Source organism: Ovis aries, chromosome 12 (assembly GCF_016772045.2).
Source record: "Ovis aries strain OAR_USU_Benz2616 breed Rambouillet chromosome 12, ARS-UI_Ramb_v3.0, whole genome shotgun sequence".
Taxonomy (NCBI): domain Eukaryota; kingdom Metazoa; phylum Chordata; class Mammalia; order Artiodactyla; family Bovidae; genus Ovis; species Ovis aries.
Genome location: NC_056065.1, coordinates 38327741 through 38346488, shown reverse-complemented (window position 1 = coordinate 38346488; position 18748 = coordinate 38327741). Strand labels below are relative to the sequence as shown.

General features: G+C 36.7%; 1 protein-coding gene across 23 annotated transcripts in view; it reads right to left on the bottom strand.

The window, feature by feature from the left end:
* The window catches only part of PRRC2C (proline rich coiled-coil 2C), a 95169-nt gene that overhangs the window by 9082 nt on the left and 67339 nt on the right, over nucleotides 1-18748 (bottom strand). For 17 of the 23 annotated variants that reach the window (XM_027975606.3, XM_027975598.3, XM_027975609.3 and 14 more), the window contains exons 22-28: nucleotides 18456-18707; nucleotides 16739-16831; nucleotides 13778-13879; nucleotides 9543-9744; nucleotides 7187-7390; nucleotides 2182-2294; nucleotides 1811-1947 (exon numbers count right to left, since the gene is read on the bottom strand). In XM_027975606.3, coding sequence (XP_027831407.1) covers nucleotides 1811-1947; nucleotides 2182-2294; nucleotides 7187-7390; nucleotides 9543-9744; nucleotides 13778-13879; nucleotides 16739-16831; nucleotides 18456-18707 — 1103 coding nt within the window. The remainder of the gene's footprint in view (nucleotides 1-1810; nucleotides 1948-2181; nucleotides 2295-7186; nucleotides 7391-9542; nucleotides 9745-13777; nucleotides 13880-16738; nucleotides 16832-18455; nucleotides 18708-18748) is intronic. The other 6 variants (XM_027975605.3, XM_060396092.1, XM_060396088.1 and 3 more) reach the window with 2 other exon arrangements.

Genomic DNA, 18748 nt, shown 5'->3' with positions numbered 1-18748 from the left:
ATTAGGTTTAGAACATGAAACAGCAGAATGATGTGGAAGGGATACAAACAACTACTTTCAAGTCAAAACTGGTGCCTTCCAGGTAGCAATTTGTCACAATTACATAGATATTTACATACACACACACACATATTACTTATCACATATATATACTTAAAAAGTTCATCTTCCAAGGCAATTGTTAAAATGGGGGTTACAAATACAGAGTGTCGGTGCATTGCAAATCCATCCCCCATGACTACTGAAGACATTACTAATTACTGAACTGTTTAACACAGCTCAAAGGTAGCAAACATTTCAACAGTGTTTCAAATAGCCAATTAAAAGGAGATTGGTTTTGAGATTAAACCTACTTGCTATTTCTAAATCTACTGAAGTTTTTAATGAATATACATTTTCTGGATCTTTACATTTGCGGAGTTTGGTTTTTTGGTTGCTGTTGTTTTAAGTGCAGAGTCTTAACCACTGGAAGTCCCTCTACTCAACATTTAAGTTTTACTACAAATTTCAATATAATCTCAAATTTAACAACATGAAAGAGACTGCCTATAATTATATTTAGGGTAAATAATTTTACTTGTACTGAGAATTTTTTGGAATAACCAAAGTAAATGACAAGAGTAATATCAGAATTATATAATTAGTATTAATTATACAGATGTACTCAATGCTACTGAATAATCTTTAATAAAAAACAAAAGTGAGAGCCACATTTATTAAGTTACCCATAATTCTGCTCCTTTGAGAAAGTATGACTAGCTGAAAACACATGCTTTAGGAATGAAACATGATCTGTAGAAATGAGCTATATCAACTGATGCCAATTTTAATCTATAAAGTATGGAAATTCTACCTGAATCACTTAAAAGCAAGTTTCTAAAAGGAAATGCCTAATTTTGCAAGCTTATTTACATTGAATATCCTGAACGGAATTTCTTTTTCTTTTTGATGGTTCATAGCCATTACCATGAGTACTGATGACGGATGTACCATGATGACGACTGAGTTATGCCATGATCACTGCTATCATTCAACTCTTACCACACCCTGCCAGTCCCATTAAGTTGGAGATGAGAGACACCTGGGTTAAGTCCAGGATCTGCCATTTATTTGTACTGTAACATTAGGCTAAAAACAAAATAAAACCCACAACCTCTTCAAATGTCAAATAGGGATGACTTAATCTATTTTATCTGGTTTTGGGAAAACCAAATAAGTTAGTGTATGTCAAGGGCTGAGTAATATATATAAAGTTAGATAAAGATCAGTTTTTATTACTTGCTTAATTGCAAAGATAACAGGATGAATCTTTCAAAAGAATGGTTTCTTCTATATTATACTCATATACTACAACATACTCATCACTACTACTTCTGTTCTCTGTTTTAGACACTCCACTTCTCTCGCTTTTATTACATTCCATCCTGGCCTCTGCCTCCTTACATACTGCTATCATCTGTCGTATGTTAGCTCTTACACAGAGCAAGTCTGATTTACAGCTGTTAGCAGTGAGGTGGCACTTACACCTTTAGGTCCTTAAGCAGTTTTCCTCTGTGATTTCTAATTTTTATGGGACTGCCGTTAGCCTCTTCTTCAAGAAGTTCTGAAGCTTCACTTTGTTCAATAAAGTCTGATAGAAATTACCAGAGGCTGAAGTTCATGACATACATGCAACACAATTATATAATGCAGTTTATAAGAAGGTCATCTTGCTTTTGGGGGGAAGGAGGGAATAGACAGGATATGGCAGGAAGGTTCAGCAATTACATTGTTTTCAACATCATCACAAACATAATTATAAAGCATTTACCTGTATGGCTGAAGTGAAGAACTGAATAGTTCCTGAGCCTGGGAAACAGCAGGCCCAGCACCCAAACTCAGCTGGGCCTGATGCTGTCCTTGCAGTGGGGCATAAATAGGGATTGGGATCTGCTGCACTGAAGTTGGCTGCAATGCAATGTAAAAACAGTATGTGAACACCATATACACAGTGACACACTTGGAAAATAAAAATGTGAGACATGAAACAAAACATTAATGCTATGTATCAGTTCCTTTAGAAAACAAAACAAAATGCAAACACCTAAAATTCCTTTTCAATCCATTACTAGTCCTAAACTGAACCCCGAAATACTATTACACCATAAACATGATAGGGTGAAAGAAGCCTGTGATATTTACCTGAGAGAGACCTGGCTGGAAGCCTTGTTGCTGAGCCAAGGATGGTGGAGCCAGTCGTGCATGTTGGGTATTGAATAGATGACTTGTGTCCATGTAGAAAGCCGGGATCTGAGCTACAGATTAGCAGCAAAAACAAGAAGCAATGAGTGTCTCACCTTCAGAATCTTCCAAACAATAACCTCAAACCAAACTTTAAAGCAGACTTCATATTAAGTGAGCCTTCTGAAAATTCAAATAGCTAAGGAAAAACTAGAAATGTGAAAAGATGCAAAAGGAAAAAAATGTAACACTTCTACCTGACAGGTTATGCAAGTTAAAACAATGACACTCTTGTACTTGTGGGAGGAAGAAAAAAACACTTTCATATACTGCCACTGGGGTATAAACTAGCAAAATTTTATATAATCCACAAAAATTGAAAACGAACCAGCAAATCCACCCTAATTTTAAATCTACCAATTAGAAATTAGCAAAATATTTCAAAAGAATTATGCCAATTTATACACTCCTTGGAAGAAAAGCCATGATCCACCTAGATGCATATTAAAAAGCAGAGACATTGCTGACAAAGGTCCGTCTAGTCAAAGCTATGTTTTTTTCAGTAGTCATGTATGGATGTGAGAGTTGGACTATAAAGAAAGCTGAGCACTGAAGCATTGATGCTTTTGAACTGTGGTGTTGGAGAAGACTCTTGAGAGTCTCTTGGACTGCAAGGAGATGGAACCAGTCAATCCTCAACTCAAGGAAGTCAATCCTGAATATTCATTGGAAGGACTCATGCTGAAGCTGAAACTCCAACACTTGGGCCACCTGATGCAAAGAACCTACTCACTGGAAAAGACCCTGATGCTGGAAAGACTGAAGGCAGGAGAAGGGGACGACAGAGGATGAGATGTTTGGATGGCATCACTGACTCAAAGGACATGAGTTTGAGCAAGCTCTGGGAGTTGGTGATGGACAGGGAAGCCTGGCATGCTGCAGTCCATGGGGTTGCATAGAGTAGGACATGACTGAGCAACTGAACTAAACTGAACCAACTAGAATTTGGCAAAATATTTCAAAAGAATTATGCCAATTTAGATGCTCACTAGCAGTGTTCTTTAAGAGCATAATAACTGAAAGAATTTGGTATAGATTCTTATCAGATTTCTTCTCCATGTTTATATTCACTACTTTGTGTTATGTTGTTTTTATGTAACAGTATGTTTGGGAGAACTTTCCATATTGCTTTTATTATCATTATAAACAGTACGGCAATGAATGAACACGCCCATACATATATCTCTGATTAACAAGTAGGTTTATCTATATGATAAGACTCCAAACTGGCTCCCCTGGTGGCTCAGTGGTAAAGAAACCACCTGCCAATGCAGGAGAAACGGGTCTGATCCCTGGTCTGGGAAGATCGCACATGCTGCAGAGCAGCTAAGCCTGTGTGCCACAGCTACTGAGCCCAAGTGCCCAGAGCCTGCGCTATGCAACAAAAGCAGCCACTGCAGTGAGAAGCCCTCAAACCACAGACAGTGATGATGAACACATGGAACATTCTGAGACACTTTTCTAAAAGAATTATGCCAACTTATACGCTCACTAGCAATGTGCTTTAAGAGCCTAGTAATAATACCTATGGATCCTTACAGATACTGGGCATTAAATATGCTAAGTATTATCAATCGTCCTAATATTTTCCAAATCGCTTTACTGTCCTTTTATGTTGAATTTAAATCATGAGTGAGCCTGAATATTTTTCAATCGTTTATTTACAATTTAACTCTGATTAACGTGTTCAGTTTTCAAGGCAAATCATTCAACATCATGGTAATGCAAGTTTATGCCCCAACCAGTAAGGCTGAAGAAGCTGAAGTTGAACAGTTAGTTCTATGAAGGCCTATAAGACTTTCTAGAACTAACACTCAAACAAAAGATATCCTTTTCATTATAGGGGACTGGAATGAAAAAGCAGGAAGTCAAGAAACATCTGGAGTAACAGGCAAATTTGGCCTTGGAGTACAGGAAGAAGCAAGGCAAAGGCTAATAGAGTTTTGCCAAAAGAATGCACTGGTCATAGCAAACACCCTCTTCCAACAACACAAGAGAAGACTCCACACATGGGCATCACCAGATGGCCAACACCGAAATCAGGTTGATTATATTCTTTGCAGCCAAAGATGGAGAAGTTCTATACAGTCAGCAAAAACAAGATCAGGAGCTAACTGTGGCTCAGATCATGAACTCCTTGTTGCCAAATTCAGACTTAAATTGAAGAAAGTGGAGAAAACCACTAGACCATTCAGGTATGACCTAAATCAAATCCCTTATGATTATACAGTGGAAGTGACAAATAGATTTAAGGGAATAGAACTGATAGAACTATGGACAGAACTATCTGATGAATTATGGACAGTTCTACAGGAGACAGGGATCAAGACCATCCCCAAGAAAAAAAAATGCAAAAAAGCAAAATGGCTATCTGAGGAGGCCTTACAAATAGCTGTGAAAAGAAGATACGTGAAATGCAAAGGAGAAAAGGAAAGATATACCCATTTGAATGCAGAGTTCCAAAGAACAGCACGGAGAGATAAGAAAGCCTTCCTCGCGATCAGGGCAAAGAAATAGAGGAAAACAACAGAATGGGAAAGACTAGAGATCTCTTCAAGAAAATTAGAGATACCAAGGGAACATTTCATGCAAAGATGGGCTCAATAAAGGACAGAAATGGTACAGACCTAACAGAAGCAGAAGATATTAATAAGTGGCAAGAATACACAGAAGAACTGTACAAAAAAGATCTTCATGACCCAGATAACCATGATGTTGTGATCACTCACCTAGAGGCAGACAACCTGGAATGTGAAGTCAAGTGGGCTTTAGAAAGCATCACTACGAACAAAGCTAGTGGAGGTGATGGAATTCCAGCTGAGCTATTTCAAATTCTAAAAGATGATGCTGTGGAAGTGCTGCACTCAATATACCAGCAAATTTGGAAATCTCAGCAGCAGCCACAGGACTGGAAAAGGTCAGTTTCCATTCCAATTTCAAAGAAAGGCAATGCCAAAGAATGCTCAAACAATTGCACAATTGAACTCATCTCACACGCTAGTAAAGCAATGCTCAAAATTCTCCAAGCCAGGCTTCAGCAATACGTGACCCATGAACTTCCAGATGTTCAAGCTGGATTTAGAAAAGGCAGAAGAACCAAAGATCAAATTGCCAACATCTGCTGGATCATCGAAAAAGCAAGAGAGTTCCAGAAAGACATCTATTTCTGCTTTACTGACTATGCCAAAGCCCTTGACTGTGTGGATCACAATAAACTGTGGAAAATTCTGAAAGAGATGGGAATACCAGACCATCTGACCTGCCCCTTGAGAAATCTGTATGCAGGTCAGGAAGCAACAGTTAGAACTGGACATGGAACAACAGACTGGTTCCAAACAGGAAAAGGAGTACGTCAAGGCTGTATATTGTCACCCAGCTTATTTAACTTATATGGAGAGTTCCTCATGAGAAATGCTGGGCTGGATGAAGCACAAGCTACAAGCACAAGCTATCAAGATTGCCAGGAGAAATATCAATAACCTCAATATGCAGATGACACCACCCATATGGCAGAAAGTGAAGAGGAAGTAAAGAGCTTCTCGATGAAAGTGAAAGAGAGTGAAAAAGTTGGCTTAAAGCTCAACATTCAGAAAACTAAGATCATGGCATCTGGTCCCATCACTTCATGGCAAATAGATGGGGAAACAGGAAACAGTGGCTGAGTTTATTTTTTGGGGCTCCAAAATCACTGCAGATGGTGACTGCAGCCATGAAATTAAAAGATGCTTGCTCCTTGGGAGAAAATTTATGACCAATCTAAACAGCATATTCAAAAGCAGAGACATTACTTTGTCAACAAAGGTCCGTCTAGTCAAGGCTATGGTTTCTCCAGTAGTCAGGTATGGATGTGAGAGCTAGACTATTAAGAAAGTTGAGCGCCGAAGAATTGATGCTTTTGAACTGTGGTATTAGAGAAGACTCTTGAGAGTCCCTTGGACTGTAAGGATATCCAACCAGTCCATCCTAAAGGAGATCAGTTCTGGGTGTTCATTGGAAGGACTGATGTTGAAGCCAAAACTCCAATACTTTGGCCACCTGATGCGAAGAGCTGACTCACTGGAAAAGACCCTGATACTGGGAAAGATTGAGGGCAGGAGGAAAAGGGGACAATAGAGTATGAGATGGTTGGATGGCATCACTGACTCAATGGACATGAGTCTGAGTGAAGTCTGGGAGTTAGTGATGGACAGGGAGGCCTGGCGCGCTGCGGTCCACAGGGTCAGAGAGTTGGACACAAGTGAGCGCCTGAACTGAATGTTGTGGAATTTAGTAGGATGTTACCCCTCCCAATATATAAATTTCTTTCTTTGTCGTTCTTATGTTTTATCCTTCCCTCATGTACTTTATCATCAATTTGTCAGGTTTCAGATAACAAACTTTGGCTCTCCGTAGAAGCTTGGTTCCAGGATACCACCCTCACTGTCTCCGGCCCAGATATCAAAATCTGTAAATGCTCAAGTCTCCTATGTAAAATTGGGTACATTATTTGCATATAACCCAAGCATATCCTTTCATATACTTTAAATCTCTAGATTACTTATAATACCTAATATGTAAATACTACATAAATAGTTATCCCTACACAGACAATAGAACCTTAGTTTTTTCGAACTTTGTGAAAATTTTTTTGAACACTTTAAATCCACAGGTGATTATCTGCAGACTTGGAATCCATAAGTACACTAATCTGTCTACTATCTATGTAACACATGTGTAAGAAACAACTGTCACGAGCCCCTGAATACTTACCAAAGAGAGACAGCATTCAATTCTCTGAGGAAACAAATTTGCAATGCGAATAAAAAAACAAAAACTTGAAAAGGTAAGGGAAAGAGAAAAAAAAAACAGAAGCATTAAAACATCTTCATTTTCTAAATTCCTTCTATCCAGATCTTAAAAATCTTACCTGCTGCAGACTGAGACACATAGACTTGTGGACTCTGTTGTTGCTGAGCAATAAGGGAAGGCATACAGCTTAACTGTGAAAAATGACTTGCAGAAGGCAGGCTGCTCGTTTGTAATTGTTGGGGTTTCACTTTACAGATATTAGGAGGGTCTGACGTGGTTGTAGATTTTGTACTCAAAGAAGAGGTAGTGTATGTACCAGCTCCTACATTGTGGAGAGGAATAAAATGAGAGAAGTGTAGTGTATATTTAAGTAAATTCAACCAAATTCAAGTAAATTCAAGCACCGACTGGAAACTGGAAAATTAATATGTACGCCAAGTAAGTACTTATTATGTTCTTATATACTGCATCTCAGACAAAAAGTGGATATGAAGGGGCTTATAATAGGAAGAAATAATTATCAGATGCAAATAGGACTATAAAATCTGAAGAAATATAAATCGAAAATTTAAATATAAACTCAAAACAAGGAGACTGAGAGCCCACAACACTGTCATAGCTTAATGTCAAACTAATACATAATTTTCAATCATCACTAAGGATAATCAACAACTTTATTCATTTATGGTGAGACATAAATACAAGCACATAAATGGGCCCTGACAGACCACAACTGCCCCCAAATGTCACAGAAACTTAAGATTAGATTTTTTTCCTCTTTGTGGCAAAATACCTTAAGGAGCTTTACAATGTCAAATGAATATTTGAACATCTATTAAAGGCTAGGCATAAACATAAACAAATGAAAAAGTGCTGTACCTTAAGAGTAATTATTATTAATGTAATACAAAAATTTAATGTAAACTGCTCCTAGAAAGAGACACAAACTTAAGACTATTCTTTTCTCTCCTTGTATTTAGTAATACTTTAAAAACAAGACAAACAATTAGTAATACTACAGTAAATAACAATACAGGTATTTGATTCAAAAGTCAGATGTAGTAGTTATTATTATTTTCAGACATCAAATGATGTTCTAAGAGAGGACCAACACTGAGGTATCTCTATTCTTCCATTTGGATGACCAGGCAAGAAGGTCCTTGTTAAAAACTTATCCTAGTTGAGGGAAGGGTAGGGAAACTAGACTCCAAGGAAAGGAAGTAGTTGGGTTCCAAAGAAAAAGGCAGGAAACTTCTCAATCTCTTTATTTCCTAATCTTCCTACCATACTCTCCTGGTTCCTTTACAGCCTCACTCCCTATCCCCAAGCAGTCTGGGGCCTAAGCTGTTAATATTTATATAATGAAGATGTCTTGCAAACGGGTGGTGGAAGAAGTACAGCTGGAATACTGTCTTTGATGTGAACCTCTGGGTTTGTCTTAATACACATGTCTGATTCCAGATAATATCAAATAACTATAGTACAACCCAAAGTCTAGTCCTTTTGGTGCTTAAAACTAGCACAGAAAGCTGGAATACTGAGAATCATTACTGCAATCATTAAATGAAAACTAGCCAGAGAAAGTAAATTCTGTGCTGTATACATTTTACAGGTATTGGAAAAGGAGTTTCTTACTGTTTTGGAAATATAGACAGTATTAGGAAAGCTTAAAATGAACTTCTCTTTTCAGAAGAAACATGGTTATGCATATTGTAAAAGGATGTACCTTCACAGAGTCAAATACTTCAGAACCATCTCTGGTTCTTTAAGAATGATAAAGCCCCATATGAGATAAAGGATTACACACTAGTGAAACATTTAAGAAAAACATCTTCTAATTTGGGGTGTTGACGGACTCTCCTTAAAAACAACATAAAACCCCAAACACCAAAGCCAATGGATATTATTTATTCAAGTAACAGACTGGAAAGTTTCTACCCTGTAACTCTTCCCCAGAAAATATGTTAAATCAATAGACTTAGGCCAAGAGCTCCTTCAAATTAGATACAGATCACAGAAAACTTAAAAGCTTTGTGATTCTGTGTTCTTTCTTTCTTTCTTTTCTTTTTTAGTATTTTTTTGATGTGGACCAGTTTTAAAGTCTTTATTGAATTTGTTACTATATTGTTTCTGTTTATGTTTTAGTTTTCCGGCCGCAAGGCATATGGGATCCTAGCTCCCTGGCCAGGGATTGAACCTGCACCCCTTGCATCGGAAGGTGAAGTCTTAACCACTGGACCAGCAGGGAAGTCCCATCTGTGTTATTTCTGAATAGGGCTAATAAGCTGTATGAGTTAAATAATGAAAATTAAAATGCAAACTGGTAAGAAGTTTATAAAAGAGCTGATAATTATCTCATGTACAATTTTACGTCTTTTATAAATATACTTTTGGGAAGAGTAAATAGGAAAAGATCTTAAAGAAATTTTAAATAATTTAAGATCATTACAGAAAAGGTACACGAGGATTTCTACCTGATAGTGAAGTTGTGGGAGTGACTGAAGCAACAGGAATCTGAGGCATCGATGCACTTGAGAACGAATTGTAATTAGCAGTGCTTGGTCCACTGGCACTACTGCTGACCCCACTTGCAATTGGAGGTGCTGTGGAAGTTACTGGGGATCCCTTTTCCCTTACATTTGGAGAATTCTCCCACGCCTTGCGAGCAGACTCCATCTGGAACAAAAAGAACATTTTTCAAAGCCAAAAAACAAAAAAAAATCACTATCATAACACAGAACTAATACACATATATAAACAAATATATATACATAAATGTATTCCAAATACAATCTTTCAGATTAGGACCATAAGGCTTTTAAACCTTTCATTTTCTTCTTTATCTCCGCTCCTTTACTCAAATTGCAATGGGTTTTAATTTTGTCTCTACAGGGTTTGTTGAATGCTCTGGCAAGCAGGTCAATGAAATATAGTGACAGCTTTAATCATCTAAATATGAGTCCCTATTCCTACCAGTGAATAAGGAAACAGAAATACCATGTCCTTTCGGACTGATTTAAGGCTCTGATTCTAGTAAGCAAGACATTAAAGGTCCTCCATTAAAATCCATTCTCTCCAATCTTTCTTTTTAAGCCTTTAAGCCTTCAAGTGAGATAAATCTCACTTGAATGGCATGTGAGATGTATCTTCTGTTTGGCTATTTTATGTTCACAGTGTTTTAAAGGCAATGTAACCAGACAGGCTTTAGGCTCGGGTTCAGTAGAATTATTATTTCTTGTTTCATGTCCAGACCCCATTAAGCATTTCAGGTCTGACTGCCACCATTTGTATTTGTGGGTACTGATTTTACCTGTAGTCTTGGTTTCTTAAAAAGTAGAAATGGGTTTTATTTAATCTATTTAGAGCTGTTCAACAGACATAAATGCAAGCCACATGTAATTTTATATTTTCTAGTAGCCACACTCTAAAAAATAAAGAGGTAAAACTAATTCTGGTAACATATTTCATTCAACCCAATATATCTACAATAATAATTAAAAGCTATAATCAATATAAAAATTGAGATGTTTTAATTTAAAAAGTAACATTTCAAATCCAGTGTCTATTTCCTTTTACACTTACAGCACACACCTCAACTTGGATTAGCCACATTCAAGTGCTCAGTAACTACCTGTGGTGTGTAGATACTGGATTGGAGAGCAAAGATGCAGATCCTCAACTATCCTGAGGCTCAATGAACAGGAAAGGAACAGATACAGAAATTTTGAAGTTTCTTGTTCTACTAGTCAAAATACTGAGTGGAAAGGAAAACTCTAAGATAATCTACAAAATTCAGCAGCAATGACTTACGTGGGTATATGTATACTATGTGTTAGTTGTATCTGACTCTTTGCAACCAAATAAGACTGCAGCCCACCAGGCTCCTTTGTCCATGGGATTTTCCAGGCAAGAATACTGGAGTGGGTTGCCATTTCCTACTCCAGGGGATCGTTCTCAATCAGGGATCGAACCTGGGTCTCCCATATTGCAGGCAGATTCTTTACCATCTGAGCCACCAGGTAAGCCCCATGAGAATACTTTTCACAAATAAGATTTTAAAATATCACTGCTGGGAAGTTTGTAGGTCCCTGAAGTACCAACTTTATAAAAATTTCAACCTGATTTTAATAATTTTAGAAATATTACATATCTCCCTACTTTCCTCTTAAAACACACACTATATACAATTTAACCTTGATGGCTAATATCATTACTACAAATTCAAAATATAAGACACTTTTAGGTTTGCTTCTTTCCTTTTCTTCACAGTCACCTTGCTGATTTCTAATGTGTTTTATTTTAAAACGAAAGTCTTAAGAGGGTAAGAAACAAAAGCAAAAAAAATCCCACACTACCACTTAAGAAGTCCAACAAAATGCAATTTGCTAGAATTGAGATTTTATGACTTAGAGCAGTTTTAAAGACTACAATGACTGAAAACCAGTTTTGTTGTACTGGAAATAAATTATAGCTTACTAATTCTACATAATATTTAAGCCATACACATGGTTTCATTTCTTAGGCAGCAAGAAAATTTAGATTCTAATTTTAGAAATTCAAAGAACCTAAAAAGTATAATTACTTAACTATATTCATTTTTCCTTTTGACAGATATACTGTCAGTAATACCCATATAATATTAATAGAGATTTCCATACTTTATACATCTCTCAAATAAAGAGAGGCATTAAAAAAAAAGTAAACACAGATAATCAACAAGGACCTACTGTATAGCACAGAGAACTTTACTCACTATTCTGTAATAACCTATAAGGGAAAAATACCTGAAAAATAATGTATATATGCATATGTAGAACTGAATCACTTCACTATACATCTGAAACTAACAAAACATTGTAAATCAACTATATTCCAGTATAAAATAAAAGTACACTAAAAAAATAAAAATAAACTAGAAAAAGTCTTAAGCTAATACAATTTAAATTTAGTTTAATTCAACTGTATTTTGGGGGGTATTAAAAACATCCAGTGAAAGGCAATGTGAAGAATCAACACCCAGCCTAAAGAATAACTAATGATATTATATTTGCTTATTCGAGGAATCAAATGTAAGATATAAGTATGAAATACAGGTTGAGAGTCATTCAAGGGGAAAAAAAACAAAAAAGGCTGAGTATGAGGTTCAGTTCAGTTCAGTGGCTCAGTCGTTGTCCTGCTTTTTGCAACTCCATGGACTGCAGCATGCCAGGCCTCCCTATCCATCACCAACTCCCAGAGCCTACTCAAATTCATGTCCATCACGTCAGTGATGCCATCCAACCATCTCTCCTGTATTGTCCCCTACTCCTCCTGCCTTCAAATCTTTCCCAGCATCAGGGTCTTTTCCAGTGAGTCGGTTCTTCACATCAGTTGGCCAAAGTATTGGAGTTTCAGCTTCATCATCAGTCCTTCCAATGAATATTTAGGACTCATTTCCTTTAGGATGGACTGGTTGGATCTCTTTGCAGTCCAAGGGACTCTCAAGAGTCTTCTCCAACACCACAGTTCAAAAGCATCAGTTCTTCGGTGCTCAGCTTTCTTTATAGTCCAGCTTTCACATCCATACATGACTATTGGAAAAACCACAGCTTTGACTTTGAGTAGGAGGAACTGGCAGTAAATAGTAAGGACTGGGTAAAGATGGAGATGACACAAAGCAGAAGTGGTTGTCTTGTAAAAATTTTATCATCTCAAACTTGTATTTAAGCAGCTTCTTAAAAAGAAGTTGGGGATATTAAAAAAAAAAAAAAGATGTTGGTGGGGGTCAAGGGGACAAGTGGTCAAGAGGCTGGAGAATCAAACACCAAGAGTCTAGAAACAAACATTGACCACATTATAAAACAACTTAGTTACTTCCTCTCTTGACCATCAAAAAGATTCACTGGCAACCAGTGCAGCATGAGAAAGTCCTGCTATATTAGAGGATAAATACTGGTCCAGGTTATAAAACTATAAATACATAGCACCAAAGAGATAAATAAATTGCAGCTAAAAATAACCCTCACTTAATTCCATATCTGTACATCTGTTCTTTTTAACCACTGACTACTCTTGAGGTGAACAACTGATATAGTCTCAAATAACTCAATTGTACAAGAGTATTAGTAACATGTAGCACAGTTCAAAATTTTAAGTGTAATAGGAGATTAAAAAAAAAAAAAAAAAAGCTGAAACTTCTTGACAACAAAAAGCATGTGCTGTGTAAAATCTCTTTTGGACTCTTATTCAATAATTATCCAACAAAAATTAAATAAAAAATTACTTGTTTTAATCAATTACATCTTTAGAACTACCACTTTGCATCCATTCAATTCACACATGACTTACACAAGACGGAAAACTAGCATTCTTAACCATTATTGGTACTTACGATAAAAAACAAACAAACATGCAACAGCAGGTTACTTGGTTTCCAGGAACTATTATAGTCTCTAAGAGGAACCCAACACAAACCAAACATAACACGCGCTCTTGTATTTTTAAGACAAAATTTACAAGCATAGGCCTCATTTTAAATATGAAGATATCAACCTACTACTATGTGGTGTTAAAAACTAATAAAATTTTAAGGTGTGATTTGACATCACTCCATTTCTTCAGCTTAGTATTGCTGATGATTGCACTAAACTAGTAAGAATGCCGAGAGTATTAACTGATGTCCCCTTGCATGCAACAATCAAGGACCTTTAGAGATGGATGTTGTACATACCTTGAAGGTGAGGCTGAAAGTAGTGGGAGGAACTGAAGTTAGGCTGGAGCTCTGTTGTATAGTCTCCCTCTTAGGGAGGGGGAGGGTGTTGGGCAGGGGCACCTGAAAAGGTAGGCAACACATATCACAATCTAACTAAGTCTGCTGCAAAAGCCCCATCAAATATAACACTAATATATTCTAAGGTTATTTTCACTAGAACCAACAGGAATATTTGACTGAAGTTACACTGCATTTACACTAATTGATAACTCCGGACATCTTAGATCAAATGTCTGAAAAGAAATACTATCTGCTTATCTATACATCACTGACAGAAAAAGAATCTGTCACAGATATAAAGTATAAACTTAAAGGCCATGCTCCTATATTTTAATGTATATACAAAACACTTGGGGTTTTTGTTGAAACGCAGATTCAAATTCGCTTAGTCTGGGTAAGTCACAAAATCCTGCCTTTCAACAAGCTCCCAGGTAATGCTGATACTGCTGGTCCCTGGACCATACATTGTAAAGCAAAGCTCTAGGGAATATAATTTTTACCATTTACAGAACCCACAGGTTCTATATGAAGCATTTAACATGATAGAGTAAATATAAGAAAGTCTCTCTATAGCAACCTAGTCAACTTATAACTAGATTCAAGAACAAAAGTAATGTTGGGAGGAAAGGCTATAATTATCACCTCACCTCCACCTTGTTACACTAAAGAAACTGTGGTAGCAATACATAATTGTGATAAGTACTGTTATTTAATAGAAACTTGAAGATATTGGAAACTTGCTACCTTTATCTCTTTTTTTCTAATTCTCTGGATCTTAAGATTTTATTATGTACTACTACATGACTGATTTTGATGGTTCAGTCAGTTGTTTAAATAAAATGAAATGCTGGGGAAGGGTTTAAGATAATCACTTTGTGATACTATGGGCAATCTAATGGAGACTATTTTATAAATCTTTAAAATAGCTGCGCTTTAATGATCTAAAAGACCACCTGCATTTAAATCTTCAAGATTTAAATTGATTTGAATCATTGAAGATTCAAAACAACTGTAATATTAGGTACTACAACCCATAAATCCGTTAAGATCTTTAAAAAAAAGTGTGTTAAGCCTCAACAAGGGAAATAAGCCATCTTTCAGTTTAGTTTTTATTTTTTAGACACGCCAAGTGGCTTGTGGGAATCCTAGCTCCCTGACCAGAGATTAAACTCATGCACTCTAGAAGTGCAGAGTCCCAACCACTGGACTATCAAGGAATTCCCCAGTTTAATTTTTAAAAAGACCACAGTTCTATGCATAAAATGGAACCCCTAGCCTAATGAATAAACAAAGGACATTTCAAAAAGTCCTAAAATTTTCCCCGTATAGGAAATTTGTTTGTTTCTAACACTATATTAAGCTCAGAATCACCACCAAACTTGGCACAAATAAGCAACACTGTGAAATCATTTCACACTCATGACTTTTTATAAACGCTCCCTGACCCAAACTGAGCTTGTTTTCAAATACATTCTGAATACATTGCTAAAAGTCAAACACAGACTATTTACTTATACTCAAGATGGGGCATCTTCCCTTCAGTAGTCCTCTGTATACAAGCCACTATGCAGATCAGACGGAAACCATTAAAACGTTCATGCAGATATTTAATGAGTTTTAAGATTAATGATCTTTCCTTCCATATTCATATTTTATACATTAAATTTTTAGAAAAGGGTAGTTTGGCAGAAGGCATCATAATACTCTGGAAAAGGTAACATATTCTATTCTCTATTTTTCTAAAATGAGAAAAGACACCACAATTCAAATGACCATCTACATAGTGACACTAGGAATTAAACTGACCAAGCCTTTTTGCCTTCCCTAGTATTCCATTGCTTCCTACAGAAAGTTAAATAAACCTTTCCTCAAAAGGTCAGGGGAAGAAGAAATTGGACAAATTACATTCATCAGCTCCAAAAGTGCTCTCCTATCACAAAGACAAAATGTGTGACTTCTTCCTTTCTATACCTTTTCCTTCAGCCAGACTACAAAAGCTGGATTAAATGATCCCTAATGCATTTCACCTAAAAGTCTCTATACCTGACACTAAAGACAAAAACAGAAAACACAGCAAAGACATTGTAATAAAACACAATTGAGAATTTTTATTCTCAAAGTTATAGAACTGAAGCCTTTTAAGAGCTCTCTAAACATATTTGTAAAGGTTATTATTATTATTTTTTAAAGAAAAGCCTTTATTTATCAAGGACTATATTTAAAAAAGAAAGCAGATGACCAAATTTCCACCATATCTGCTCTACAAAACAAGAGCCACACATGTAACTCCTAAATGCTTTTCTTTTCTTTTTTCCGCTTACCCATTTTTCACCCGTCAGTCTGTGAACTATGCCAAGTACTGGACTGTACCAATATTTAACAGATCCTTAAATTATAATATGGTTGCTTTGGGAGGTGAGAGCCAGGTTTATATAACTGACTGTCATCTTTTAAGAGAGTATTCAAGGGTTTATGAAGATAAACCCTTCAGTCTTCAGAAGAGGAATGAAGTCGTTAATGTCCAGTATCATTTTTCAAATTAAAAAAGAAACACATAAATCTTTAGTAATAATCTAATTGTCTTTTTAAGTGAACGACCTTTCACAGCATTATAAAAAGGTGTCATTTAAGAACAAAATTACCAACAAAATTAAATGCTGAATCAGTAGAATGTGAAAACTAAGAATAAAATTTTTTTACCAAAATCAGGTTAACAGGATTAGTACATATGAAACCAAGCCTAAGCATCACAAGCCTGGGTATTAAAGTGATGATTTTCAGGGGAAAAACAACAACTCAGCTTTGACTATTTCCTCTAATTACCTTACAGTGCTCCTAAATACAAACTTACTACCAACTCTTAGGTAACAACAGCCAGGTTCCTATCCAAACCTGCAATATCTCCAGTTGGTTACTTACATTATTAACCAAAGTATCCTCCATCTTTGCATTATTAGTAGCCACAGTGTTAGGCAGAGAGGAAGAAGGTGTAGTATAGTCTGTTACAGACTCCTGTGGAGTTGTAAGAGAAAAAAAAAAGTTTTAAATGGAGTTAGTCACTTTCTAACGACAGCCTAACAGTTGTGAAGCTATTTTGGAAGAAAGCAGGAGAGGATACCAAACCTTAACACTCAAATCTTAGAGACCAACAGTGGGATAAAACAAACATGGACCTACCACATTTCAACCATTGCTAGAGTCCTATACATTTAAAATATATACTGCAATATAGGAGGCTGTCAACAGTACCAAATATTTATTTCTCTGGATTTCTAAAATAACTGTGTGGTTCTTATACTCAAATCTATAGCTTACTTTCAACTATTGATTTTTTGTTTTCTTCAAAATAAAACATGGATAATGAATGTCAAGATCTTAGTTGCCACAATTAGATTTTAGGATAAACTCCGTGTTTATCATCATGAATCTCTCCTTTAAACATGGTAGAGTTAGATCACACGAGCTTTTCACCTCCATGAACTAAGTTGCATGGCAATTAAAAAGAGAAAAATATTCAAGCAACACGAAAGGTTCCATCCACCTTTCTTTCCAGTGAGCATATGTTCCAGAGCGAACACCAAATGGCAGACAGAAATCTGCTACTCCCACAAGTGTCAGTCCCCATCAGTCACTCAGTGTTATCTTGCCTTAATGAGTATTTTTAAAGACACACATTTTTCCATTCAATGTAGACCCTAAATGCAAGTCAGTCATTCCTCTGGTGCTCAACCAATGAAACAAGACTTGTTCCAACTCTAGAAGAAAGCTGGCTATACTGGAGTTACTCTGGCTTGTGAAGTCGCTCAGCTGTGTCCAACTCTTTGCGACCCCACAGACTGTAGCCTACCAGGCTCCTCCGTCCACGGGATTTTCCAGACAAGAGAACTGGAGGGGGTTGCCATTTCTTTTTCCTTCTCTCAGTACCTGGAGTTACTAAGTTTATGTTATTTCCTGACCTCAGAATCTCATTAGTGTGCAAGGTAAGGAGGGGGTCCATTATAACTCCATGAACAAAATAAAAAGAAATATGCAGCAATTCTTTCAAAGTCTATAAACTCACTGAAAAGCATTCTGCTGCTGCTGCTGCTGCTGCGTCACTTCAGTCGTGTCCGACTCTGTGCGACCCCATAGATGGCAGCCCAACAGGCTCCCCCGTCCCTGGGATTCTCCAGGCAAGAACACTGGAGTGGGTTGCCATTTCCTTCTCCAGTGCATGAAAGTGAAAGATGAAAGCGAAGTTGCTCAGTCGTGTCCAACTCTTAGCGACCCCATGGACTGAAGCCTACCAGGCTCCTCCGTCCATAGAATTTTCCAGGCAAAAGTACTGGAGTGGGGTGCCATTGCCTTCTCCGAAAAGCATTCTAATCTTGTATAAATATTTTTTCACTTTAAACTACTCAGTAGTTCAGAATTAAGAGTTAGTTTCCAAAGAAAGAAATAATTTACTGTAAGGAATTTTAGATCACATATGCACACCATGAAATAAAATCTCTGTAGAAATAATAACCCATATAAGCTATAGAATTATATGCTTCAAGCAAAAAAACACACAAAAAGTATATTGCTGCTGTTTTCCCCATTCATGTTAGACCTGGCTTTCCATCAGCTGACTTGGTAATCACTGCCTGTTGCTTACCTTCACATTAGTGCCATATTCTGTGGATGAAACTGAGATCATTGTTCCTATTTCAGTAGACATTTCTGAAACTGCTTTGGTTTCCTTTGTTGTCACAGGATCTGTACTTCTGACTGTAGCAGGACTTGGTTTCTCTTGTCCTTCTGGCTCCACCTGTTGGGCATCTTTTACTTTTCTATTTTTTAATGAACGTTCCTTTCCAATAGGACCAGGTTTATGTTCTTTGTTTTCAACTGGACTCAAATCTGGAAGCTAAATTCAACGTTTATGACAAAAACACATCATGATCAAAG